This window comes from Phyllostomus hastatus, unplaced genomic scaffold (assembly GCF_019186645.2).
Source record: "Phyllostomus hastatus isolate PE091 unplaced genomic scaffold, TTU_PhHast_1.1 phas_contig_98, whole genome shotgun sequence".
Taxonomy (NCBI): Eukaryota; Metazoa; Chordata; class Mammalia; order Chiroptera; family Phyllostomidae; genus Phyllostomus; species Phyllostomus hastatus.
The window spans coordinates 13,103,994-13,131,879 of NW_025333999.1; the positions used below are offsets into that span (position 1 = coordinate 13,103,994).

The 27,886-nt window shown below is 50.3% G+C and overlaps 1 protein-coding gene across 3 annotated transcripts in view; it reads left to right on the forward strand.

Moving 5' to 3' along the window:
- Positions 1-27,722, forward strand: part of DPYSL2 (dihydropyrimidinase like 2) — a 103,002-nt gene extending 75,280 nt beyond the window's left edge. For all 3 annotated transcript variants that reach the window (XM_045852976.1, XM_045852977.1, XM_045852978.1), the window contains exons 7-14: positions 204-272; positions 5,847-5,967; positions 14,826-14,982; positions 15,413-15,554; positions 17,996-18,166; positions 22,536-22,715; positions 23,495-23,660; positions 25,179-27,722. In XM_045852976.1, coding sequence (XP_045708932.1) covers positions 204-272; positions 5,847-5,967; positions 14,826-14,982; positions 15,413-15,554; positions 17,996-18,166; positions 22,536-22,715; positions 23,495-23,660; positions 25,179-25,270 — 1,098 coding nt within the window. In that variant the 3' untranslated portion in view covers positions 25,271-27,722. The remainder of the gene's footprint in view (positions 1-203; positions 273-5,846; positions 5,968-14,825; positions 14,983-15,412; positions 15,555-17,995; positions 18,167-22,535; positions 22,716-23,494; positions 23,661-25,178) is intronic.
- Positions 27,723-27,886: the final 164 nt, after the last annotated feature.

Here is a 27,886-nt window from a genome sequence, read left to right on the forward strand (position 1 = left end):
GGACTGGGAACGGGCTCGTGGGCCCTTCTCTCCTGGGGTCTTGGGAGGAGAGCCTGGTAGTCAGCAGCACCATTCTCAGGTCTTGCCTGAGTGACATTAACCCAGGTCTCTAGCACTCATAGCCACCTGAAGTCACATCCAGAGACACACACATACATGCACACACCACACTGCTGACAGCCTGGCTTCTTTCACTGTTGTAGGAGCAGCAGCGGATACTGGACCTGGGCATCACGGGCCCCGAGGGACACGTGCTGAGCCGGCCCGAGGAGGTGAGTGTCTGCGGAATGGAGTGCATGTCCTTTGTGTCCCTTGGGCTGCCAGAGTCACGCAGAAGCGCCTTTTGCCTGTTGAGATGGGGCTTCTCGGATGCTGATTTAGGTCCCTCTGAGAAGCCATAGGTTGCCCACGTGCAGCTACTCAGGCAAAGCAAAGGGTTAGCCCAAGCCATGAGGTATAGCAATGCGCTTGTTTAGCTTGAAGATGCCTCTCTCTGTCTCTAATTCTCCAGCCCTCTCTTAGGGAGACACACACAGACCACTGTTTATCAGCATCCTGCAATCTGGGTTCCATGGTTCATACCTGGGGGCCTCCAAAGTCTCACCAGTCTCCAAAACGCAATCACGGGATATAAAAACTCTTCTCAGTGTCTAGAAAGTACAACGGAAGCATACATTTTCCCATGGTAAGTCTGCACAGGGTAATCAGCAGCGTTTTGTGGACGGAATCTTTCAAAATGGGGGTGGGAAAATGGAGAGCAGGGGCCTTGCTGGCACAGAGGTCGGGATTGCTTCTTGGTGAGGCTTGCGAATTACTGAGGGTGTCCACATGGTACGTAATGGAGAATCTGTTGTTCTAAGAGCAGAATTTGTGACCTTTCATTGCTTCTCAGGAGTTGGCTCATTAATGAAAGGTTCAAGGTCAGGCATTTGAGGACCTGGTGGCTCTGGACAAAGAGGACGTTAGGGACTCTCCCAGAAACCAACAGACTTTCTCTCTACTGGAAATAAGTGATGGAAAGGGTGGGAAGAGAAGGGCAGGTGAAATCATCAAACAACTGGATGTAGGCCTAAAATTAGGATTTTTCCCCCAGAAACAGGTGGAGAGAGAGGCTTGACCAGAGGAGTATGAGTGGTAGCAGGGCCCCCCAATCTCAGAACTCTGAAACTGGGGTGTTCCCACTGAATCAGGAAGTGTGCACATTAGGGCCCATCGGGTATAGGGGTCTGCTCCCCGTGAAGATAGTGGATTCACAAGGGCTGAATCGAAGGTGCAGTCAGCAGGCTGCCTGGGGTTGGTGGGGCGAGGTGGCATGGTGTCCACTGCCCTTTTGTTCTCAGGCTTTGGGGCAAGGGTGAGACTAGAAGAGAATGTAAGGCAGAAAAAAGTGGAGGTGGAAGCCACTCGCAATGTCTTACACTGAGGGCTTACTCTTCCTCATCCTGCCCTTCCTACTGCAAATTCACCCACATAGTCACTACACAGTCACACGGTGAGATAAAGACACACAGCACACACAGAGGTGTGGGCACACTGAGATACACACACAGACACAGATACATACAAAGATACAGAGACAGACTCAGACACTTGGGTACATACACAGATGCACAGAGATGCGGGTCATGCTTACACAGACAGAGTCACAGACACAAAGACACGCAGGCACACACACACCAGGGCACTGTCAGCACTGTCTGTGGCCCTGGGGACATTTTCCTCTCCCTTCCTTCCAGGACAGAAGCTATTAAAAGTTCAGTGTTGTATGTCCCTCTCCAGGCTGTGGGACAGGGTTCCTTTCATGACCAGCCAGCCTCCCCATGCGTGCTACAAAAGCTGGAGGCATGAGCCAGACCAGCATGAGGGAGAGGGAGGCTGAAGTGGGCTTTTTGAGGTGCTTGCATTAGCTGCGGGGAGCCCCCTGCTGCGCTGGCTGGTGGACAGCGATTTGGGGGAGATGTGTGTAGGAGAGAGGGAGACAGGCTCAGTAGCTGATGCTAAGGGAACCCAGGGCTGATTTTATGCATGAGTGCACACACATATACACATTTACATATGCACACGGAAGCCCCAGCTCAGCATCAAGCTAGTGGGCCCTTGTGACCAGGTTCTGACACCTGGGCTGGGCTTAATTACAAAGTTTCCTCTCACCTTCATCCACTTGGTTGGCTGAGGAGCCACATCCACCTGATCAACTACTGTGCAGGTAGCAGGAAGATGTTGGCTCTGAGAAGGCATGTGCCACTCGCCTGATCACATGGGGCTATTTCTGCACTTGCTTAAATTTAGAGTCTTTGTGGGGCTTGCTTCCTGCTCTCCCCTGCTGCCTGCTCTGTACCCCCAGATCCCTGCAAACCCCAAAATAAGGTACAAAGCCTGCCTTGGGTTCCCTGAACAGGCAGAAGCATGTTCAGAGGGCTGTTGTTCCACAGGTGTCAGTCATTTCCTCGTGATTGACACAGGAGACTCTGGTAGCAGTTGTTGCTTTGAGAATTTCAGAATCCACAGCAGCGCATGACAAAGCCTCCTTGAGGGGCTGGCAGATCCCGGATGCTCTGATGTGGCAGCTCTTGGCTCCTTGGAGGCTCCTCTTATCTCATGAGGGACTGCTGGAGGGGGCTTTCTCTCCTGCCTGCCTTCCCAGGTCCTCTTTGTTCGGCTGGTTCCGAGGACCCTGCCCTCTGCCAGGGACAGGACTCGTGTGCCTGATGGCAGCCTGTCAGCCACCAGGCCCCCAAGGCACCTTCTCCTGGGCTGCTGGTGATGGTTTTCAGTGTGTCGCCAGGGATCGGTTGTGTATTAAGCCCTACATGAGCTAAGGAGATAAGGAGAACAAAATATGAAGCCATTCTGGGGGAACTTGTGCTTCACAGTTGAGTTAGGGAGATACTGCCAATAGGACATAGCCGTTGATAACCTCTGGAAGTGTGGTTCCTGTGCAGTTGGTGATGTGTTGCCAGAGCCAGGTGGTTTGCCCGTGTTGGAACCACATGGAGCGTTCCCCACCACTCCCTCCTGCTCCTTCTGACCCTGCCGGGAGGCTGCCGGCAGGTTTCCCCTGTCTGCAGCTGAGAGGGTTGAGAGGGAGACGCCGAGAACTTTGGAAACCACCAATGTATCAGCGGTGCTGAGTGCGCCCATGACAGGCCCTGTGGGGGCGGTGAGGGGAAGGAGAAGGTGGCCCCTTCTGAAGGGAAAGAGAGACATAGAAAGTGACTGGGTCAGATCAGGGGGACAGGCTCTGCATGAGTTATAGCCTAAGACTCTGTCTCAGGGAGGAGAGGGGAGCCATGGGCTGAGGGTGATGAAGAATTCTTCGCTGAGAAAGAACTTCCTGGTGGCCTTGTGGGAAGGAGCGACTGGGAAGTGCAGAAGTGGGGCACTGAGCCACGAGGGGCAAGTTGTGCACGGGAATTGGTGTGTGTCCCAGTGCTGGTGTGTGATCTGACACTGGTGTGTGTCCTGGTGCTGCTGTGTGTGTACTAACACTGATGTGTGTCCCAGTGCTGGTGTATGTCCTTGCACTGGTGTGTGTCCTGATGCTGGTGTGTATGTACAGACACTGGTGTGTGTCCCGGTGCTGGTGTATGTACTGGCACTGGTGTGTGTCCTGATGTTGGTATGTGTATACTGACACTGGTGTGTGTGTCCTGGTGCCTGTGTGTTTACTCACACTGGTGTGTGTCCTGATGCTCGTGCTGGTGTGTGTACTGGAACTGGTGTGTGTATTGGCACTGGTGTGTTGTATTGGCACTGGTGTGTGAACTGACTGTGTGTTCCTATACAGTTTTCTTTCTTCTCTGTATCTTGGGGTACCTCATCTTTAAAATCAGAATGCAGGGCTAGATGACCCCCCAAAAGTCTTGAGAGCTCTATAATGAGGCAAATAAGTATTTTAATTTTTCAGTGTGACACCATTTCCACAACGTTTTAATGCTGTAGTTTGAGGCTGAGCCCAGTGTGTGAGAGTGTGTGCTGTATGTTTCAGGCACATGCCTACACACACAGATGGGTAAAGTGTGATCCTTCCATGGTTCTGGGTGCAGCCCAGAGATTTGGGGTTTAGTTGTCCTTCTGTCTCCGCAAGGTGACCTTGTAGTGTGGCCTCGGCCTGCACTCCAGGCCAAGCAAGGCTGGGGCAGGCGAGGGGTCAGAACAGCACGCGGGGTGAGCGAAGCCAGACAGGACCCTGGGACCCAACGGTCCCCAGAGCCAGTCCTCTGGGGAGGGCCCTGCCAGAAGTGGCACTTGTGCTCCGTTTGCTCCCTCATTAGGATGATTACTTGTTCCAGTCTCTCAGGACAGTCTGGCCCCACCCATCGTTCCCACACAGTTATGAATAGTGCCTCTGTTCACTCTCAGAGTGTCTGGGTTGGGACAATAAGTTGGGGGTGGTCACTGGGCATCCCTGGGAAACAATGAGGATTCTAGGGGGGTCCTTTTCCTTCTTTACTCTGTGGACTTCTGGGGTGAAAACAGCAGGGATGCAGGACATCTGTCCTTCGTGCTGCCTGGGCCAGAGGCACTTTGGTTGTAACTGGAGCCGAGAGAGAGCGCTGATCATTTAGCTATTCCAGGAATTAAAAACATTTGGATGTTTAATGAGCTTTTTCAAGAGCCATTTGGTTTGTCTTTAGGTTTCTAGACATCTCTCTTCACATATTTCATGCCTGGGAGGGCAAATGTGAATGAAGTTGTCTTAGTTTATTAAATTAGATTTACCAGTTAATGCAATTATAGAACTTCAGCTCTTGGCCAGGCTCCTGCAGAGACTTGGTGGTTCAGATGATTCAGCTGGGAGTGCCGTCATTTCTTGTGAAAAATCACAGCTCTCTGGAACAGCCTAGCCTTAGCCATTAACATAAAGTGAAGTCATTTACTGGTGCAGTAAACATTTTGAGCACCTGCTGTGGACGGGCATTACACTGGGGACCATTGAGGGCGAGCAGAGGAGGATGCAAAAAACTGAGGAGGATGCAAAAAACCGAGTAGGACCCAGCCCCTTGCCTCACAGAGTTGAGGCCACAGCCTTTTGGCAGGATTTGGGAGGGGCACAAGCCTTTTTGAGAGTCATCCTTCCACAGTGTTTCTTGCTTTTCCAGTTGCCCATTCTAAGCACGCATGGTTGATTTCTCTGTAAGATAGAACTTGTTCTAAGTGGTCTTACCTGATCAGGCATGGAGCAGCACATGGAGTCTTTGAAATCTCATCCATGGATTCATTGAGTTTAAAGAATCAGATTATTAGTTAGGGCAGTTCTTGCCCGTCTCATGCCGAGGTTGCACCAGCCTGTGGCTGGCCATGCCATACAGAGAGGCTTTGGTTTGCACAGATGCAGCTCCCTCCCAGAACCCTGCAAGGCCGCATTGTCTCTTGGACTGTGCTGGCTTCCTCTGCATATGTTGGACAGAAGCCCATGCAATTGGAATGACTGCACTCGAATTGGGAGCAGAGTTTTGGTGCATGGTGGTTCTCAAATGTTATCAAGCATAAAAACCACCTAGAGTTGTTAAGACCCATAATTTCTGGGTAGCACCACCAAGAGGTACTGATCCTGTGGGTCTGGGGCAGGGCCTGAGAATCTGTGTTTCTTACAGACTGCAGGCTGATGCTGCCTTTGCCAGCCTGGTGACCACACTTAGAACCACTCAGAGGGGCCAGGGAGGAATGCCCCCTCACTTCACCTGATACAGAGTGACCCTGGGCAGGGTGTATCCTCCTCTGAAGTGCCACTCAGGATAGAGCCCTGGGGACAGGGAGCCTGCCATCCACCTTAGCCTTTCCTGTGGGGTGGAGGGTAAAGGTGGGAGTGGGGACAGTTTTCACATTCAGATGCTCTTCCATAGGTTGAGGCTGAAGCAGTGAATCGTTCGATTACCATCGCCAACCAGACCAACTGCCCCCTGTACATCACCAAGGTGATGAGCAAGAGTGCAGCTGAAGTCATCGCCCAGGCCCGGAAAAAGGGTAAGTGCTGCTGACTGTCTGACTGCAGCGGGTTCGGAAGGAGGAGGGCTCCTTTTCCAGACCCTCATGCCAAGTGGTCCACTTTTACCACATTCCAGCATTAACCTAATTACAGCTGAGCAAGGTAGGCAGCTCCAGTTTCTCCCACTGTTCCGCCACTGTGGCCCTGTTCGCATCTATTTAAAGCTGCACACAGCAAAGAGTGGGTGGGAGACACATTCCCCCATTCCCCCTTCTACAGAAAGGTTGGACTTAATTTGATTCAGTCTAAATGAAGTAGGCCTTAGACAGATGACATCAGTTTCCACCTGCTGCAGCATCTTCCTTCTGGGGGACTTTCTGTTGCAAAATGCATTTTCCCTTGTGGCTGGTCGTGATTTCCGCTGGGTGAGAGAGCTGGTGGGGGCGCGGGACAGGATGCCACGAATTCGTCTTGTCGGGTGCTCCTGATGCACAAGTCACTCTCTGTATACTACATATGTGTGTTCTGAACTGAGGCTGGCTCGCCTATTACTAGGAATCCGTCAAGAAGGTTCTTGGGACCTCATTTACTAAGTGCAGCTTCCAGAGGCTGTTCCGTGGGCACCTCATCCATTATGGATGTAACAGAGCCAGCCTGCAACCTGCCCTTGGCAGTGAGTTTGGATAATCAAACCACATGCACTTTGCTTAGGAGTGTCGCTTCATGCCCAGGGTGCCTGATCACGTATCGTGGATGCAGCGGGTGGCTCTCGGCCTCATGTGGACAGGAATGTCACCAAGTGTCCTTTGTCTCTCTCCCTTCATCCTTCTTTCTTCTCTGGATCTCTCCAGTGCTGTATTTCTCCATTTTTCTTTACTTCTTATTCTGTTCCTATTTCCATCTCTGTCTCCATTTCTCTCTTGATTTCTGTCCTGCTTTCTCTTGGTCTCTGTATCTCTACTTGGTCTCTTTCTCAGTCTTCCATCCCTTTATTGCTCTCTCTCTGCATCCCTCTTTCTCTGTTAACAAGGGAGCAGTTTGACCTCTGGTTCAGTTTCTGCCTCTCTGTTGGATGGGATCCTCATGGATGAAGACTAGGGTTTCTTCACTGATGGATGATGTGGGCAAGATCTAGATCAGACTGCCCTGTGACTAATGAGTCAGTTGGTCTGAGAGAGGATGGCTTCTGGAGGCCCTGTTCCTCGGAACTCCCCTGGGGCCTCTGTCTGCCAGCTCTAGAGCAATAGGGTGGCTACATTGCCATCTTCCTGGAAGCCTGGCCTCTCTTGGTGGCTGGAAGGACTTGCCTTTTGGAAATAAAACAACGTTCACCTAAAATAACATCATCTGCTCAGAATCGGCTGTGAGTTGTTTCTAGGAGACATTGTGGATGATGACTGTCAGTGACCCTCGTCACCTGGGCCCTCTGTCACACAGGCACCCATGTGTCACAGGCCAGTAGGTGGGAATCAGCCGAGCACCCAGTGTTAGTCACAGCCACTGCTTCCTTGCAGCACCGGGACGTGGGCACAGTGTCTGGAAAGGGGAAGGGAGGGTGCTGCTTATGTTGTTTGTTTTAACGACCACACCATCCCAGATGATCACAAGAAACACAAAGTTAAACATTTAATATAGCTTCAGTAAACTTAAATGTGCAAATAATATTATTCAAACACTGAGGCCTTGTTTTTGCATTTAGTCTCTGACTTGCCCAAACTGGAGGATGGAGGAGTTGGGCCTCTCATCAGACCTGGGTCCAGCCGGGTGCAGCCGGCTCTGGCCTGGGTTGCAGAGTGCTGGGCTCTGGGCCAGCCCTGCTGGGTGCCCTGGAGATCCTTCTCCTTTCTGTGCCTCAGTTTCCTTACTTGAAGATGTGGAGCTGGAGTACGTTGTTATAGAAACCAGCCCTGTTTCTAAGACTCTGGGGCTTAGTGCCTGATGATGTCCCTCTGCTGTCTCTATGACTTTGATCCTGTGTGAGTATTAGGGTGTAAACGTGAAGAAGGGCTACTTCGGTCTCTTGTTCCAGAACCTTCCAGGTGTGGGTCCCAACTGTGCCTGCAGCGTGGTTCCCAGGGTGGCTCTTGCATTCAAACTCTTGCTCACTCTGATTCTCCAAAGCCTTTGCTTTAGAGGAGCCTGTGCTGTTGGGAAGTTTCTAGCACTTTTGGGTGCTTCTGAGGAAGAGGGAGAAATCATAGCTGGCTTTGTAGGCTCTAAGACTTCTTGTCTCATTGGAGCTTCACAGCAGCTGTGGGAGGCAGCCCTGGCAGGGCCTTTTGTATTTTGTTTTGCTTTGCAGCTGAGTACACGGACCCTCAGAGCTGGTAAGGGGTGGAACTGAGCTTTGATCATTGTGCATCTCTCAGGCAGACCATCTGTGTGAACATCCAACTTCATGTTCTGAGATTATTTTAATATAAGAAACGTGACCATCTTCTTGTCGGTGTCTGTTGGGGTTCCTCAACAAAGCTGGTAAAACTGAAGCCTGACCCCCAGCACAGTCATGGACAGTGTGGACCGAGAGGAAAAGCACTATAAGGCCTTATTAAGCGTTAGTACTCTGGGATTGATATCCTGTCCTGGATCCAATGTCAGGTCCGCTGTGCACTCACACATGAGGCTGGGCAGGTCAGGTGTCCTCCCGGTGTCCTTTTCCCATCTGCAAGGGGAGGGCAGTAGCAGTGACTCATCACACAGGGTGATGGCGATGCGTAAATGAGGTGTATGCATACACCTGTTCACACAGGTGTATGTAATAACTATTCCTGTTGCTGCCATCATTCATGTCTGCAGGGCTGGGTGGAAAAGCACGGGAAAGATGCCTGCTGACCAGGACAAGGGTTTTCTACTACAAGTTCTTTTCTCAGTGGGTTCTTCTGGTCCTTGGAGGCATATGTGAGGCCAACTTCCTGCTGCTCCATTTCTTTATCTATAAATGGGAGAGATTTTTCATTCATTCAAGACCTTTTACTGTTTACTTTGACTATGTGATACTGCAGGCCTCTGTGCCACTGACCAGACATGGTCCCAGCGTTTCCCTCCATCAGTGGCAGGGGAGGCACATGGGCAGAAAGTCACCATGGGAAGGGTCAGTGTCACCCAACTGACCCTTCCCATGGTGCAGCCAGGTGTGACTGGCGCACAGAGGGAGGCACTGGTGCTCACAGACATATCTGCCAGTCCCAGGCTGTGTGAGGGGACCCGCCCTGGCTCTGCAAATGGGGGCTGTGGGAAAGTTGTAACCCTGCATCTTCTTCCCCTATTGAACCAGCTGTAGTCCCCCACCCAGAGACTGTGGGTCCTCAGTCTAGTATCTAATGGGGTGCTTGGGTGTGTGAGGATATGAGATGAAATATACATAAATGAGAACGATCATCACACGCCCGCCGGACCCACCACCTCCTTGGGTCTTCCACAGACACAGTCTGGTACATGCTGCCTCCCCCAGCAGCACCGCCTGCAGTGCAGCCTGGGAGCAGCTTCATTCTTCAGAGAAGGAACTGAGAACATAGCCAGGACCAGAACACCTTGAGCAGTGTTTACTCGTCGTAGGACTTAGACATCAGTCAATGTCATAGGCTTGCATGAAAGGCTCGCATGAAAGAGAACCTGAAATGTGGGGATTGAGTCTCTTGCCTGTTAGATCATTAAGCCCATGAGAAACAGCACCCAGGGTTCGAGACTCACTTTCCACCAAGGGTCCCGTTGAGGGTGGGGTTCTCTGGACCATCTCTCTTAGGCTGCATGTTGTCCACGTGTGAAATCCAGTGTGGCTTCTGCCACCTTCCTTGTGGGTGTGGTAGAGCGTAGGCAGTGAGTGCCTGACCTCATCCAGTGGACAACCTTTTCCGCCCTCCTGTTCCCAGACAGGGGCCTGGCCCTGAGCGGGTCTGCCGAGGGCCAGCTGCAGTATGTGGGTGTTCTTGGCTTCGTGTGGGGAAGATCCACAACACGAGTCCAGGTGACTGTGAGGGTGCATTTATTAAAGCTGGGGACAGTGAGACGAGGAAGGGCTTGGCATAGAAGAAGCAACAGGAGAGCCCAGGCTGGGCTGCCTTAGCTCCCTGGGAAGTCAGAGAAGAGGGGGCCTTGGGGACAGGGTCAGGTTATTAGCCTGGGACAAGCTGCCGGCTGCCCATTGCCTTCGAGTTTAGGAGACTAAGAAAGAAGTGAGGGGAGAAGAAGGGAATGGCTCAGGCTGCTCCCCAGCGGGAGAGCATGTGTGCCCTGGGTCCTCTGCCTGGAGGCTTTTATCTGCTGGAATCTTAGGGGAAGTCTCAGGGGAGGGTTGTTCTCAGCAGAATATTCATCAGTTCTCCAAGTGCATCCTTTCAGGGTCCTGGTCTCCTTTGATTCATCAGTGATAGGGCAGGGGGTCACTGGTCATTGTAGTTGATTCTGGCTTTGCCTACCTGGTTTGTGCCTTTCCTGGGCCTGGAGTTGAAACAGGACAGAGGCCCAGATGTCATCTCCCGGAGGACAGGTTACCCTGGGGGCCAGGCCCTTGTTTTCCCAGTTTTGCCCCCTGCCAGGCACTCGGGGCCTCTTGCCCTGGTCACTCGTGACCCCTGGCCCTGGTGACCGGTGACCACATGCACCTGGCTGTAAAGCACTCGGCCAGTTTGTTCAGCTCTCTGTCTCAGTTTCCCGAGTCCTCTTGCCAAAGAATTTCCCTAGCTTCTCACTATTCTGTTTCACTCCTCCTCACCCACCCCCTCACCCAGACGCAGAATGTTCAAAATATCTGGTGGCTGCCGAGGGATGTTAAGCCCTGGGAACCCAAACTCGAGGCCAGAGTTCCTCTGCCCTGCGGGTCAGCACGAATGACTCAAGCGCAATGAGAAGCATGAGGTCCTGGGGCCCTGAGGACCACACCAACTCCGGGGTGGGGGATCCTCTGTGTTAAGCTAATGTATAGCCTAGCAACCTTGGACCCCAAGAGTGGCACATGGGTTGGCTTGTGCATGTCATAAGATCTCACCAAAACCTGGGCCCTGGCAGGTTTGAAATGGCAGGGTGGGCCTGGAGGCTCAGGTGTGGCAGCTGGAACCCGAGACTGTCTGGAGGCAGAAATCCCTGCCTCCATGCCCTCACTTTAATAGCAGACTCTGAGATCTCGGGAAATCAGTCTGCCTTTTAACACAGCTGCAGCTGCGGGCTGGATGAGTCTGGGTTCATTCCCAGTCACATGAACCCGGAAGCTCCTGCAGATAAGGATTTCCCTCAGGGCTGAAGGAACTTTGGGGTTGCTGATGTGGCACTTGGCCTGGGAGTTTGAATCCCTGAGCCCATCCTTTCCTTCTCTCACTTTGTCCAGCACAATTAGGAACAACTAGCCAATCTCCTATTACTCAGTTTGACAAAAATGTTTTAGGGTATCAAGTACATGGTCAACCCAAATGTGGCTTCTTAGAGTAAGTAATAGGAGGATCAAGTGGTGGGGCTGGTTTGCGCATGTCTGTTGCTGCAGCACGACAGGGGCACGCTCTTTACTCCTGGAAGTGAGTCATTAGTGCCTAGAAATCAAATCAGGTTAGAGAGCCGATTCCATAGACCCAGGCTCACTCAGAGACCTTTGACTCTCTTTTTTTTGGGAAACACTCTGGGTACCAAAATCTGACAGGATTGATTGCCCACTGGTAGGCCTGGTTGTTGGGTTCTGGCACAGACTCCTTGAGGGAGAGAGAGACCCAGTCACTGATCTTGTGGTTGTGTGTTGAAATACATGTGCCTGATTGTCCATTGTTTCAACTCTGCACATGTCTTCTGCTTCTCATTCATGGAGGCTGTCTGACATTTCTCAGCCCCAGCCATCCAGTCCTTCTCTAATGCACTCCACCCTGGCCCATGGCGAACAGACAGCGACCCCCTGCTCCGCAGTCCGGGGCTGTCCTAGAGAGTCTGCCAGCCTCCGGCCTGGGGCACAGCCTGCAGTTTAGACTTTCCCCAGAGAAGAAAATCATGAAGGTCTAAGCTCTGCCAAGAACACACCAGCAGTGTGTTTAGAGGAGTGTGGAAAGGCCAACTGAGCCTATTCCGTGGTTTATTATTATTAATGGTAATTGTTTCTGGCACGCAGGCCAGTGGCATCTGGCCTGGCTGAGGTTCAGAAGCTCATCCCCGGCTCGCTCAGGCGCAGTGTGTATAAGGTGGGAGAGGCGCCCTGGCAGACTGAGTCATTGGTGCTGGGAGTCCCGTACTCCCCACCAGCGGTGGAGGTCTCCCACAGGGTGGTAACTCCTGCCCTGCTTTTGGGGACTGAAGAAAAGAAATAAACCAGAAGACAGCAAAGCACCTTGGAATCCCTTGGAATATGAGCAGGGCAAGGCAGAAAGAAGCCCCAAGAGGCCTCTCTCCTTCTCCAAGTGCCCTGTCTCCACTTGGCCTGGTCCAGGAACCCCGGCTCAGCCTGGGTCTAAGGAAGCTGGTCTAGTCGGCAGTGGCCTTGAAGCTGATCCACTTCTAGTTTTCCAGAGGCTGAAGGCCGTGTTCATTCCTTTGTGGTGAGGTGCATGTTCTGTGTGTGCCAGTTCCTCCCTTGCCTGCAGTTGTGTTTCACGTGCTGAGATGAAGACCACCGTCAGGGGCATTCACACGTGTGAGAGCCAGGAATCCCGAACCAGCCCCTCCTTGTCCTCAGCTTTCCAGAGCAGGACTGGAGAGCAGAACAGGCTGAGGATGAGCAATAATAGCAAGTTACAGGAAAATCAGGAAACTCGATGTTTGTCCAAGGATTTTCAAAGACCCTCAAGCGGCTCTTTTTTTCTCCAAGCAGTTCTGCTCTTCTAAACGTTTTCACGTCAACAAAACCAGGAAACCTTTAGGGTTATGAGTCCTGAGCACTTTGTTTTCCTAATGACTTGCACCAGCCCCACCCTGGTGCTGTGACAATAGCCAGTGGGGCCTGCTGACCTGGCTGGGCAGAAGAGCTGCTGACCAGAAGCTGGGAGCAGGGGTCTTGGAAAACCATGTGGGGCTGGGTCTGCTCAGCCACTTGCATTTCATAAATGGACCTGGCAGCTGCCATGGCCTTCTCATTACTCGGTGCTTTTCCACATTGGGATGAGCTGGAGCAGTTTGTGTAGCCACCCAGCTGGCTCCTCAGACCAATTTCCACCCAGGAGGCCGTGAGTGGGTTTGGAAGCCAGAGGACCTTCTGGTGATTCTGAGCGGTGGCCTGTGTCTCCTGGGGGCTTCTTTTGGTGAAGCTCCCCCAAGTGTGAAGACCTTCCTCTTGTTTCTGTGTTGTTATGATGTCTCCAAGTGAACTCTCTGCCTGGCTGCTAACAGTCTCTGGCTGAACAGGGACTCCTTTGTGACATTCCTGAGGCTGGAGGGGACAGCTGGGAGGAGCCAGGTCTCAGAGTGGCAACTGCAGCATAGAGGGTGTTGTGGTTTAATATCTAGAGATAAGGCCTTGGAAGGGCTGTGGAGAGGAAGGGAGACACATTCCTGATTGAGCAGCACTTGGCCCCAAGGACTGTGTGTGTGGAGAGTAGGACCACTGTGGGGGAGGGGGAGCCCTGTGGGTGAGGGGGAGGGGGAGGGTGAAGTCCTGGTGGTGTGTGGCTGGCCTGACATCCCATTCCAGCTGATGCCTTTCATTAATAAAAGCTTATACCCTTTAATCAATTCAACACGCATTTATTGAGTCCTACTATGTGTAGGCAGATTCATTTTCTTCACATTGATCTCCATCTAGTGGAGAACCAAAAACTTCCAAACAGGGTGGTTATTGGATTATAAGAGTGGAGGCTGGGATTGAGTTTTGAATGTTGTTCAGTGGGAGGTCAGTGAGGTTAGGTGGCTGGACCCTGAAGGGCATCCGGTGACAGGGAGGAGTGTGTTTTTGTTTTTGGAGGCAGAATGCTCCTTGGGAGGACTCCCACTAGGGAACGGCCTGGGAGGGTAATGCTGTAGGAAGAGCACCCTTTGCGTGTCACAGAGAGCGAACGGAGAGGTGGTGAAGGAGGTTGGGAAAGCAAAAGCAAATCTAAACTCTGACTGGGAGGCTCTGTTGGAATGAGCTGGGGACAAATAAGGAAGACCAGACTTAAGGGATGGTATGTGGTGGGAAGAAAGTATGCATTTCAGGCTTTAAAGCATCGGCACTCGTGGATAGAAGCAATTCCCCTCTGTGGCCTGTGTGTGAATGGACAGAGAAGTGGGCGTGATTTGAGCGTCAGGGAACACGTGTTCTTTCTTGATGCATGTTAATTAAGTCAGAATAGGCTGTGGAAGCCCTCCCAGTCTCAGTAGTGTAACTGTGCAAGTCCTTTATTTCTCACTCGGCTGGGAGTCTGGTGGCACTAGAGGCCCCTCCCTTCAGGGGCTGACTCTGGGACCCAGTTGCTACTTGGGCAGATGTATATTTGCTCTCAAATGCTTCAACCCCTTGATATCATGTCTAATTTCCTCTCTCAGCTCATTAACCAGATGAGACACTGAGAAGAGGACTGGGAAGTGTTGGGAGGGCACGGGGAGGATTTGCAGAGTAGGAAGGTTGAGTTTGAAACACCAGGGATCACCCAAAAATTGGAGTCTCCATAGCCATCAGGACTGGGTCCTGGACTGTAGTCCGGAGTGGTGATGGGCTTGGGGATCGGCAGTGTAGGACGGATGGTGTGGCGGATCCCCTGGGAGAGTGGCTGAGTTAGAAGAACAGGTTCCCAGGGTAGACTCTTTGGGAACACATCATGGATGGGTGACTTTGGTGGCTGTGGTGTTTGACTTCCTGGGGCATCTGTGTTCTCACCTGTGAGGTGAGGCTGTCACTGATCTGAAGAGATGGTGAGAGTCCTGGACACGCTGCCTGGGAGGTGGCTACTCCTAACGAGGGTGGCTTCCTTGCTCTCTTGTGGCATGGCACTCAGCTTTGTCATCCGTTCGTCAGGAACCGTGGTGTACGGCGAGCCCATCACTGCCAGCTTGGGAACCGACGGCTCCCACTACTGGAGCAAGAACTGGGCCAAGGCCGCGGCTTTTGTCACCTCCCCACCCCTGAGCCCCGACCCGACCACCCCGGACTTTCTGAACTCCTTGCTGTCCTGGTGAGTCTTAGAGTCTTGTTCACCCTTCATATCCTCGGTCTTTGCTCAGATCCAACATGACCTGGTGGGTCATCCCATGAGCAAAAGCAGGCTTGCACACAGACAGGCACTCATTCTGCAAACTCAGATCACTGAATGGGAATGGGGGTTATCGCTTTGATGCCATTAGGTGGGGGAGGGGAGATTCAGAATAAAAACCATCTTGAAAGTCAACCAAAGGGATGAATGAGGGGTCAGAAGGATCCCCCCACAGTGCAGTGACACCCCTAGATGCCTCACGGAACAGATTCTCCTCAGGATCATATCTTCCCAAATTTCCTATCTCCCAAGGGGAGGATGGGTTATTTCAAAAACTATCACAGGCCTGGCGCATTAAAGAAATGCACTCAGCTTTGACAGTTTACTATTGCCGCCTGGGTTTTTCTTGTAGCGGAGACCTGCAGGTGACTGGCAGTGCCCACTGCACTTTCAACACCGCCCAGAAGGCCGTCGGGAAGGACAACTTCACCTTGATCCCAGAGGGCACCAACGGCACCGAGGAGCGCATGTCTGTCGTGTGGGATAAGGCCGTGGTAAGCAGCCGCCTTCCCCTGCCTCCTCCCCCGAGGGCCATGGGTCTCATGTCACTTTGCCTTGAAATGGCAGTTGAGAAAATTTTAGGAGCTGGTACTTGTGTGACAATATTTCTTAGGTTTGGGAATCCAAGACCACTCCTTATAGAGGTCATTTCATATATATTTTTTAAATTATCATCTGTGACCAATGGATACTGAAAAAAAAAAACCCAACCCCACAGAGTTAAAGAGAAACTCTTTTGATCAGTCAAGAAAAATCTTCCTTAAGGATGTGGTGACTTTCTCAGTTAATCTGCTGCTCTTAGAAACACATTCAGTTTCCTTAAAAGTGATTTTAGGGGCTCTCTGGGCTTAACATTTCTACTCCCCACAACCTGCTGGGAGCAGACCCTGACCCTGAGGGATCTGGTGGCTTTTCCATTTTCAGTGGTTTAAAACAATAACCAGACAGGTTTTCTGTTTCTTAAATGAAGATTTTAGATTATTCAGAAAATACAGCCTTATTCCAGAGAGAATGTAAGTGACTAAAAACTACTCGTAACACCGTCTTTCAGATTTAATGACAACTCACATGTCGGCCAGATGTCTCTTCATCTTTTGCCAGTGCAGGAGCACACGTGTGTGCATATAATATGTATGTGTATGTGTGTAAATAACGTGGCCTCATACATACTATTCTGTGGCCTGTTTCAATAAGATGATGCATAATGAAAAGGTCCCCACATCCTTAAATATAGTTGAAAATCTTGTTGTTTTTTGTAGCAGACTTCCATTTTAATGCTGAACTCTAATTCATTTGCGATTCTTCAAACATTTGTGTTGTTTTTGATGTTTTTCCATGCAGAAAAAGTTGTTTGTTTCTGTTTTGATGGTAGTTTGGTGTTAACTGCATAAGTGATCTTGAAACTGATTTTTGATTGCATGTTTGTATGGCTAGGGATTAGATATGCCCTTTAAGTGTAAATTATTTTTTCCCATGACTGAGAGGCCACGCCTGCAGTGGGATTTTATTTTTCTCATACAGAATCCAAAGAATTGGATTATGGAAGCCTCAGAGCACGCGAAAGCAGAAGCAGTGTGCGATTCTAATGCTGTCATGCACTTTTATGTCTTAACATTATCAAGCAAAATTTTCTTTCTTGGTGGTATGTGTGAACAGTGAGATAGAGTTTCAAAATCTCACTGAATTGTACTTAGACAAAACAGCCACTTGCCACCCGGGGGAGAAACGAACAGCCCCTCTGGGCTGGGCTAGCACAGTCCACTGACCGATCCAGTCTCTGTCCCCATGTGGAGCCTCGCCTAGTTCTTCCTGATTTTGTTACGGGATGTACATCCCAGACATGTCTGTCACTGTGCTCCTAGGAGGAATTCTAGAAGTGGTATTGCTGGCACAAAGGATGTGTGTATTTTTTAAGTCTTGTGCCATATACAGGGGTCAAAGTCACTTCCAGAAAGATTGCATTGAGTTGCATGTTGCCAGCAGCATATGACAACCCCCAGTTACTTCTACCAGGTCCACATTGGGGTTATCAACACCCCCAACCTGATTTGATTGGTGAATTTTGTTTTATTCAATCCCTTCAATGACTGATAGGAGTGACTATTTTTTTTCATGTGCTCATGGGCCATTGCTGTTTTTCTCTTTCTCTGAAGACCAGCTCATTTCCTTTGCCCAGTTTTCTATGAGCTGTAGAGTGGGTTTCCTAACTCAGAAATACGCCCTCACGTCTTCAAATTATGTCTGTAAAGGGACGTGGATCACAAGCAGTAGAGATAAGAAAGCATAGGAGGGACATGAGGAGGTGAGATGGGCACCTGCGGCTGCAGGAACCCAGGGTGGGGCTGAGGCTGTAGGTTGGCTGGACGGAAGCCTGGGTCTGCGCCTGTGTGTTTGAGAAGACCACCTGCACTCAGGCTTGCCCGGTGATGTTTCCTGAAGTGGCGTGGTGGCTCTGGCAGCTTTATTTTATTTTATTTTTTGTTAGATAAGACCCATTTTCCCTCTTTAGTTGCATTTCACGTAATTATAGTAAACTATCAACACCTGGAGGTCGACAGTGGTGCGTGTATGTGTCTGTGTCATTTTGTCCTACGTAGATTCATATAACCAGCACCCCAGATAAGATACCGACGACCTCTGTCACCACAGAGGCCCTCCCCATGCCGCCCCTTACATTCCCATCCCCGGCCCCCTGGCCAGATCTCCGCATCCCTCCTGGCCTGTCCTCCATCTTTGTGACTTTGTTATTTTGAGAATGTTTGTATAATGAAATGTACTATGTGACCACTTGAGATTGGTTCACTCAGCATAATGCCCTTACGTCCATCTAAGTTGTATGTGTCAAAAGTGTGCTTACTTTCGTGGCTAAGCCGTGTTCCAGCCTTCGCTGTCTGACCTGCCTTTGGTGTGTGCGTGCGTGTATTGTACCCTTCAGGTCACTGGGAAGATGGACGAGAACCAGTTTGTGGCTGTGACCAGCACCAATGCAGCCAAAGTCTTCAACCTTTACCCCCGGAAGGGCCGCATCGCTGTGGGATCTGACGCTGACCTGGTCATCTGGGACCCCGACAGCGTGAAGACCATCTCCGCCAAGACCCACAACAGCGTAAGGCCTGTTAACTGTATGGGCTGATCTCACCGAATCGGTCACAGAGAGGGACCAAGGCCCAGAGAGTCCCTGGGGTTTGTGAAAGCAACTCACTGTGGTAGGAATGAACTTTTCCCCAGGATACATTATAACTTGCAACTAACTTGCAGAGAAAAAATAACTTTTTCTTTAAGAAGGTCAATAAGACAGCAATAAGGTACTCTTATCATTTTGGAGCACCACAGCTTCTCTTAGAGATAGAGGTGTATGTGTAGACCTTTAGAGCCTCCAAAGTCATGCCAGGACCTTAGAAGCTTCTAGGAGTCAGGCAGCATTCCATTTTTATAGTTTGGTGCAGCACCTTTTGTGAGCGCTTGGTGCAAGGGACCTAAATACACACTCACTGGGCACGCTTATTATTTTAAGTCATTGTTTTCTCCTGTCATTGTTGCGACAGGTGCGCTTACTGTCTTCAAGGAGCTCATCGACTTTGACTTCTCCCCAAAGACAAGAGAAATACCCCACAGCCATTCTGACAGGACTTCAGGGTCTGGAGTTTTGGGGTATCTCGTCTCTTATTCCAGACTGCAGGGTCTGGGGTTACCCTGTCTGGTTACTGGAACCCTGGGCCAGTGACTTCATGTCATGTCTCAGCTCCTCAGTTGAGAAGGAAGGCTGTTGATGAGGTCTCTGAAGGTCTATGGTTGAGTGAGGGCAGGGGCATTGAGTGGAGAGGTTAGGTGCCATTGGCTCTTCATAGAAAAATGCCATGTGTGTTTATGTACAGCTACATCTGTACATCTGTATAGGTATTATATGGAAAGAATATCGACAGAGGGGGAGCTTTAGAATAGAAATGAGCCTAAGACCTAAGTGTTTTGTCAGAAACTCATAAATCTTGAAGTGAATTCTGAGTAACTGAAGAAGATATTCTAGATCAAGTTCTGAATTGAAAGCTGGCCCGACAGGGAATGTGAGTCTAGGCTGCCCACCCCAGCTAGCCCGGGCCGGAAGAGAGGCCGTCTCCCCGGCGCCAGGGCAGCTTAGGGCTGGGCCTCTGGCGCTGCTCCAGGACAGCCTGGGCCCTCACTGCGCCGCTCCCCCCCTCCCCCCCAGCTCTCTTCCATGGGGCCCAGGGGGTAAAAGTGTGGGGCTCGCCACTGGCTTCTAGTGGCACCTGTGGGTGCCTTCTGGGAGGGCTGCTCAGCTCTCAGTGTATCTAGAACTGACTTTTCCCCTCCTCTCCCGCTGGCTGGCTTAGCTTCGCAGCACAGCCTTATGGCCACCCCAACTTGTCACCTGGACCACAACCTCATGGGATCCAGGATGGCTTCTTTATAGGTTGAGGTCCTGGGGTCCTGCCCAACGAACCCCCCTATATTCACACACATTTAACATCATACTCCCTTGCATGCACTCTTTCATTCGGCCTTTCAATAAAGGGATGGTATTATTATCCCAGCTGGGAGGATGAATAAACCCAGGCTTCCAGAGCGAGGTCTAATGTTACATAGCTATTTTGCGGTAGAGCCAGAATTAGAACCCGGAATTGTCCAGTGCTCTGTCCCGGCAGACTGCTTGTGCAGCCTCAGGGTCATGGCTAGGTGGGGAGAGCGCAGAGCCCTTTCCGCAGAGGTGATATAAAGGGGGAATTGGGCTCCTTGTTTCAGTTGGAGACGACCAAGTGAGGGAGCTTGAGTTTGGAGCCCTGACCCGGCCGGCCGAAGAGAGGCTGGGCAGGGGCAGTGATGGGAGAAGGCAGCCTCTGCCCTGCAGGTGGTGCGCCTGGATCTTTCTAGGTTCCGCCCTCCTTTTCCCTCCAAGTAGCCCCATTGAAGACATGCTGACTTCCAAAAGTGCCTCTCCATCTTCACCTGTTTGGGAGAGCACACACTGAGCACGCCTGTGCAACACACACTGGGAGGCTGTCCCGTGTAGCACAGTGTTTCTACCATGGTGCTAATTAGCTTTATTTTGTAGCATTTAGCTGATTGTTATTAACAGCTGGTTGCTAAACCTCCGCTTGGCTTTTCCAGGCATCCTCTCAGGTGAGTAATTTTAGGGATCCGTGTGGATGTAGGTTAAAAATTTCTCTACCTGGTGGGTGATAAAGCCTGGCCACCTCACAGTGTGGCAGAGGGTGGGCACTGAACTGGAGGAGCTGTGATGTGACCACTGGACTTGCCAATTTTAAGTCACTTAGAGTCACAGGGTTGGTTCTTCCATCTTTTCAGAAGGGGAGCGGACCCGAAGCTCTCGCTGGGGTTTGCAGTCGGTCCTTCACAGGCACCTAAACTCAGCATATGTGTCTTACGATGTCTTTGACACTACAGGGCTTCAATCTTGTCGGGAAAGAGCAGTGAAAAAGCAGACAATGAGTGAGTGAATGCTTTCTAAATGGCTGCTTTTGATTCTCGTGATCCTACTGCCATTCCTGGGAGTGGGCCATTTCCTGTTTTAGGTGGGGAAGCTGAGACTGAGAGGGTGTAAGGAACTTGTCCAGAGTCACACAGCTGGCCGTGCCAGGGCTGGGAGGTGAGCCCAAGGCAGATGGCACCAGGTCCGAGGTTGTCTCCACTGCTCAGGAGGTTGCCAGGCAGTGCGTGAGAGAGAATGCAGACAGTTCGCTGTGCAGTGACATGGCAGCGGTGTGACTTGGTGCAGCCCCTAAGGAGTGGCATGTGCCCTTTCAAAGGTCACTGCAGAGCTGACAGAATTCTCTCCCTGGATTGACACACAAAGGATGCTGTTTGTGTTGTCACCATTACAAAGCCTTGTGAGGGAGGCAGTTGAAGACACTGAAGTTCTGAGGCAGGACTAAAGGGATCTGCTTATAGTATACAGCTCTAGTTTCACCAAATATAAGATGCACTCGGTGCTCAGATACTCATTAGTTTATGGGCCGCCATGAAGGGGAACCACAGACAAGATGAGGAAGGTAAGAGGAGACCCCTATAAAGATCTGTTGTGCCACCGAGAGGGTCAGACGTACTTGAAGTAGGATAAGTGAGCGCTGCATCTGCCATGGAGGATGGGTGGCAAATAGCTTGTGAGCCTTGACTTTGGCTTTGGGTACAGAGAGGGCAAAGTGCCCCCTTGGAGAATTATGAACTGGAAGCTGGTATTCATGCAAGTTGGAGGCTGGAATTCCTGCTGCCAGCAGGGTCCGGAAAAACCTGAAGTTGAGAATCGAATGTCCAGTGAATTCAGTGTGGTCGCCCTCTAGGCTGGAGGGAACCGAAAACCCAAGGAAGTTCTCCCCCCGGAAGAATTTGGTTCTGTCTGCCCTGGCAACGGTTGACTATGCAGATCCATCTGCTGTAAGACACATTATGACTTCAGGGAAGAGTGTCTTAGAATCAATGAAAGACTTGGGGACACACACTGGTCCCAGGTTTCCCATGTAAAGCCCCCTCCCTCCTCCCAGATTCCTCTCTGCCTCACTCCTTCGGTAGCTTCCACATGAACCCCTAGAGGTGCAGCAGTACCGGCAGTCCCTCGGTGCTGCTTCCCATCAGCACCACTGCATTTGGGCACTGAATGTGCCTACGGAGCTGGCCAGGGCTTCTCCGTGCTTACCCACCAGGGCACTGAGCAGAGATGCTCTCTGTTCACTGGTCCGAATGCCCCAGAGGCCCAAGCTGCTTTTTGCCATTGGAGCTGCCAGTTAACACTCCATTCCTGGGCTTAGCACCAACATTGACGCCATAAACGGGCTGACAGGAGGGAGCAGGAGGCCTCTGGGAATCCGGGGATCACTCTGGGTAAGCTCAAGTGACAAGCGAACCTGACACATGGAGTTTTTATGTTGAACCCAGAGCTCCTGCCTTCTGTTGCCTTGCTTTTGGGCATATTTTCCAAGAGGGCACCCAGATAATGCTACGCTTTCACCCTGAAAAGCTTTAAACCTGAAGGACCATTGCATGGTTGGGGAATTACTAAACCTCAAACATCTTAGAAAGGTAAGCCTCTTAAATTACCACAGTCCTTTTCATTTAGGGACTTCAGTTTAACTACATTGCTAACAGAGGGAAAGCCAGGCAAACCAAGGGAAACCTACTTGTGGATGGCCTGTTTCAAGGCGAAAGTTAGAGCTTGGTCACAGGAAGCCTTTGCATTTGAACCTGGTTGGAGCTCGAGTTAGTTAGAACACAGTCACTGCTGACGTGCAGAATCCTTCCTTACCTTTGTGTGGATTTACAGATCCTCACACTTTCCAGTGGGAAAGGACGATTCCATGCTCTACGGGTGTGGTCAGTGGGACAGGGACTCTGATTTGGGCCTTGCTTGCATCCGTGTGTTGTCGGGCAGTGGGCACTGCCAGTCTGGGTGACTCTAGCCAGGGCGGCAGGGCATATCCTAACATAGCCTGCATCCCTTCCTCTAGGCTCTCGAGTATAACGTCTTCGAAGGCATGGAGTGCCGTGGCTCTCCCCTGGTGGTCATCAGCCAAGGAAAGATTGTCCTAGAAGACGGCACCCTTCACGTCACCGAAGGCTCTGGGCGCTACATCCCTCGAAAGCCCTTCCCTGATTTTGTTTACAAGCGTATCAAGGCAAGGAGCAGGGTAAGTCACTCTGGTCTTGCAAACTGTTTCGTCATGGATTCCATCTGATTTCATAAACCCTTTGAAGCACTTTGAGTCCGAACATTGAGATGAGTGTGGAGGAGTCAGAGAAAAAGGAAACATGGCGTTTTTATTCCCGGAGTCCAGAATGCCAGCGGAGGAGTCAGGTGTGTCTGCAGCTGGCCAGGATGAAGTGAGGCCGCACTGTGTGCTGCAGTAAGGTTCAGAGGAGGGAACCGCTCATCCTGGAGGAAAGTCATGTGGGGAGAGGGCATTTTGAGTTGGGTCTTGGGGGGTAAGTAGAAGTTTGACAAGTCAAAGAAGGGAGATGAGGGACTTAGGTAGAGAGAATGTCACGAGCATGGAACGTGTATGGTGTGTTCAGTGCGTGGGGACTACTCTCCTGCCCTAGAGGCTGTGAGGCCAGGATGAGTGGAGTTGTCAGGGAATCTCAGGGAAAGAGATTGGGAAGAAAGTCTGGGGCCAGATCTTGAACGTGAGACCAGAGTCCTTTCATAATACATTTGGGATTCCTGTAGGTTTAAGTGGGTTTAAGTGGAAGTGCTTTGGGGATGACTACTTAGTGTTTATAGAGTAACCACTTCCCCACGACCCACCTTAGCAGACTGTTGGCCTGGAGTCATGGGGCTGGCCCATGCTGACATCTGTCCCTCCTCCCCTGAGAGCCTCACAGGCCTGTGTTCCTTACCCATCGGGAGGTCTCCAGGGAGGCGTCCTCTGTGAATGAGGCTTGACCAAGGGGCTCTTGTGTCCTACAGCTGGCAGAGCTGAGAGGAGTTCCTCGTGGCCTGTATGATGGGCCTGTGTGTGAGGTGTCTGTGACTCCCAAGACGGTCACCCCAGCCTCGTCCGCCAAGACGTCTCCGGCCAAGCAGCAGGCCCCACCTGTCCGGAACCTGCACCAGTCTGGATTCAGCTTGTCTGGTATGGTTATGGTTTGGGGAGGGCCCAGTTCTACAGTGGCTGGTGAGTCGGGAATCACTTTTGTAGAAGGAGACGAAGCAGAAATGAATGATAGCCCCATTTTTCCCAAAGTGGGAAACAGTGATAGCACCAGGGATGTAATTCACAGCCAGTGGCCAGTTGGGTTTCAGGTCCTGACATCAGTTTATATCACATGTAATACCTACCATATTGCATTAAGAGGGCTTTTTTTTTTTTTAAATGTGTTATGTAATCCTTTTCCATCCTAAAAAGGATGTGGTGGTATTTCAGTGCAGGTGACCCTCGAACAACATGGATTTGAACTGTGCAGCTCCACTTACATGCGGATTGTTTTCAATAAGTGCAGTTGGCCCTTCCCATCTGTGGATTCAACCAAACACGGATCAAAAATGGTATTTTCCCATTCCCAAATGCAAATTGAAGATAACATTTTTGGTCCCTGTTTGGTTGAATCCACAGATGGGAAGGGCCAGCTATAATTAAGTTTGGGGGGGGGGTCAGAATTACATGCAGACTTGCCTACATAGGTGGTTGGTACCCCAGCCTCTGTTGTTCACGGGTCAGCTGTGTGCTGTGGTAGTTCAGTGTATGGAGCTTCAACAGATCAACTTCGTAGTCTGGATGCTTGCTGACTGTGCCTCAGTCTTTTTGTCTATGGAATGGGTACACTAGTAATAGCTGCCTTATGGGGTTGTTGTGAGGATGAACTGAGTTAATAAGCATGTAAATTGCTTAGGATAGAACCATTTGAGAATTGTTAGCTATTTGCTAGGATAACATAAGTGGTGTCAGGAATGATGAGAGGAAGGGTCAAGATTCTAGAGCTTCCTCACTTTAATTGTCCCCCTTTGTTTGGCCTGTGGCTAGAACAGAGCTCCCCGAGCTGTACACATGGATCTCTGTAGCTGGGCTGTTCAAACAGTCTGATTGTTTTTATTCTTGTCAGATGTGCTGGTTTTTAGAATACTGCCATATATTGCCATATACAGATTCCCCATGTTTAAAAAATTTAAGAATAGCAAGCCGTAGTTTTGTCATTAGGTACAATGGGCACAATGTCTGTGCTGTTGTATGTCACCAGTCCATTCAGTTGTGGGGAGCCATCGTTACTCCCCCTTTTGGTGGGACAGGTAGATGAGTAGTGTCGGGGGGACATGATGCCAGACGAGGCTGCAGCCTCGCAGAGGCCACCCCCTGACTGCCACACAGCAGGGACAGGCTGTAGGCTGAGTCCATTGAAAGCCTAAAATGCAGTGTGATTTCATACATAGGTTCACATTTTCAGGTGATGGATCTGACTGGCTTCTGCAGGGCCTGTGTTAACACTGTCGTCTTTGGCCACCTTAAGCCCATCCCTTCTCTGTGCTTGAAGCTCTTGGTGAGGTCTTGAGAGGATGGAGAGTGGGCATGGTCCTTTTGGCCCCACACTGTGTTATTTCAGTGAAAGCAGGAACTTCTGAAAATGTGTTTTTGACCCTCACCCCTCTCTCTCCCTAGGAGCTCAGATTGATGACAACGTTCCCCGTCGTACCACTCAGCGCATTGTGGCGCCTCCTGGTGGCCGTGCCAACATCACCAGCCTGGGCTAGAGCTCCAGGGCCCATTCCACTGGGGTTGGGCGATGGGACACCTGAGGACATTCTGAGACTTCTTCCTTCCTTCCTTTTTTTTTTTTTTTTTTAAAGAGCCTGTGATAGTTACTGTGGGGCAGCCAGTTCACGGGGCTCCCTCTTGGGCCCCACACTCCATCCCTCACCCAGAGTCACTGATTTTGCTCACCCACTTCCCTGCGCATCTACAAATGTCACACCAAGTCTCTCCATCAACCCCATCCATGAGACCATATCCAACATTCAGACATGCAAAACATAGCAAATCACCCCGAGGGTGTGTTCCACCTCAACCTTTATTGTACCTGTCATCTTCCTTTTCATTTCGAGGGAAGATAAAGTGAAATGCCCAGAGCTGCCTATTTCTTTTTAAATTTCAAAAAACAAAAACACTTTCTTTGTGGGGGTGGGTGGGGGAGGGAGGAGGTTTCTTTTTTTTTAAATACTAAATTGGAAAGCCTAATTCAATGTTAATACAAGGGGTTTGAACTGGACATCCTAATGATGCAATTATACAGCCACCAAGCTGATTCAGGATGGTCGGCCAACTCATTGTGTCCCTCTTGGGAGTTTCCAGAGTGTCCATGCCACCAACTATAGTCTTCTGGGTCAGCTGGTGATAAAGGGCAGGTGTTCTTTTTGGCCTCGATTTTGCTGCAGATTAAATCTTTGGAGGATGCTCTTTTCCTCGCTCTCTCTCTCTCTCTCTCTCTCTCTCTCTCTCTCTCTCTCTCTCTCTCTCCCCCCCTCTAGCTTTTAGTTTATTTCATGACTATCTCTTTGTGTTCCTCTGGCCCTTGTCTCTGAGATACTGTTTTCTCTCCTTTTCCCACTGCCTTTCAAATAACCAGGTCTACCCGTCCACTGTGGTTACAGAACCTCCCTGGGAGGATGTGAGCTTTGTCACCACAACTGTAGTAATCTGCTGTCCTTGTCCTGGTGAGACTGGTGCTCCCCCCACCATTATAAGGATATGCGTGTGAGTTTAAGCCACCGCCCAGGTGCAGGGAAAGCTAAGGTGCCCACCCCACTCTCACACGCGGGCCCAGAAAGACCCTGATTCAGTGCCGAGATGTGGCAGGAGTCTGAGAGTACAGAATGTGAGAGTTCTTCCTTTGAGCAATGCTAACTGGTCAGACACATTCAAACCTGGAGATTGAGCCCCAATGCCCAAGTGAGCCCACCAGCCCTTGAGGCCAGCTGCCAGCTCAGAATTCTTGAGCTAGTGGGAGTCTAGTGTCAAGAACCTGTTGGCCAGCTTAAGTATCTGTTGGGGCTCCAGAACATACTGGGGCTTCTCACTTTGGCGGGGGGGGGGGGGGTTGTCCCATTATTTTGAAAGACATCACACAATATAGGGAGGGCTTTTAAACTCAGAAAATTCTTGGGTTATTGGACTTGAAGTCCATTTTACTTTGCAAGAAGAAACATCTGTTTAGTGAATGATATGTCACATCAGAGCTGTTGTCAAGAGAAAACCTTGCAAATCCAACATGGGCCCCTTAGAGACCGAAGGTGATCTGTTTCTTCATCGTCCCCTCCTTGTCTCAGTGACCCTATCCATGAGCTGCCTTTGTGACTGTCCCTGTCTTTGCTGATCTGTGTTGCATTTCCTTCGGGCATGTTTACAGGTTCTCCTGAGCAGTGTTCTGTCTGCAGGCTTTTATGAAACCAAATCTGCTTTCATAACGTGCAACACAAAAAAGCAGGCCATCCTGTCATTCTACTCGTCTCTCCACACATTTTGCCTTTGGGGTTAGGGTTCGGGTTTATTTTTTGTTGTTGTTTATTTGTTATCTGAGAAAGAAATTGCACTTGTAAAGAATAATTGGTTAACTTAATATATTTGCTTTTTTTTTCACCTGCACTTAAAAGAAATTTGAACCAGTTGGAAAAAAATTTTTTTGTTTCAATTCTAAGAAACACTCGCAGCTCTTCAGTGTTCACTTGAGTCTTCCTGCTTTTCCTATGCCAGGTCATGGTCATTTTGGTTACTTGGATTGTTTTCTTAAAACGACCTACAAGCTGAAGATCTCCACAGGCTGTGTAAGCATGTTTCCCTGTTGGCTTGCTTTGTGTGTCTGTTCAACGAATGTCATACGTAAACGCTAAACTAAATTGACAGTGCTCAGAACTGAATAACTGCAGTGACTTGATGCTCTAAAACCATGTAGGCTTTAATAATAGATGGTTCTAACCCCTGGGATTGTGATTGTGACCCGTGAATGGAGGAGCTCTCGTTGCTAAGGCCGACTCATCATTGTGTGTGTAGCCAGAAGAGTACCTTTGTTTTGTAACCACTGTCTTAATGGCAAAATAATGATGGTTAAAAAAAAAAAAAAGAAAAACCAAGTCTTGTGTTTATTACTCCTTAAGAACGCTGTGTTATATTACCATGGAACGCCTAATAAAGCAAAATGTGGTTGTTTCACGGCTGTGTCTGTTGAGATGTTCAAGAGGCAGCTGCTGGCTGGGCCTTCCCACAAAACCACCCATCCTGAAGCATTTGTGGGTGACTGTCCCAACTCAAGAGTTTTCAGTGCATGTCCAGGTTGTAACTTTCAGGCCACCGAGATCTCATTCCCAGCAGAGCTC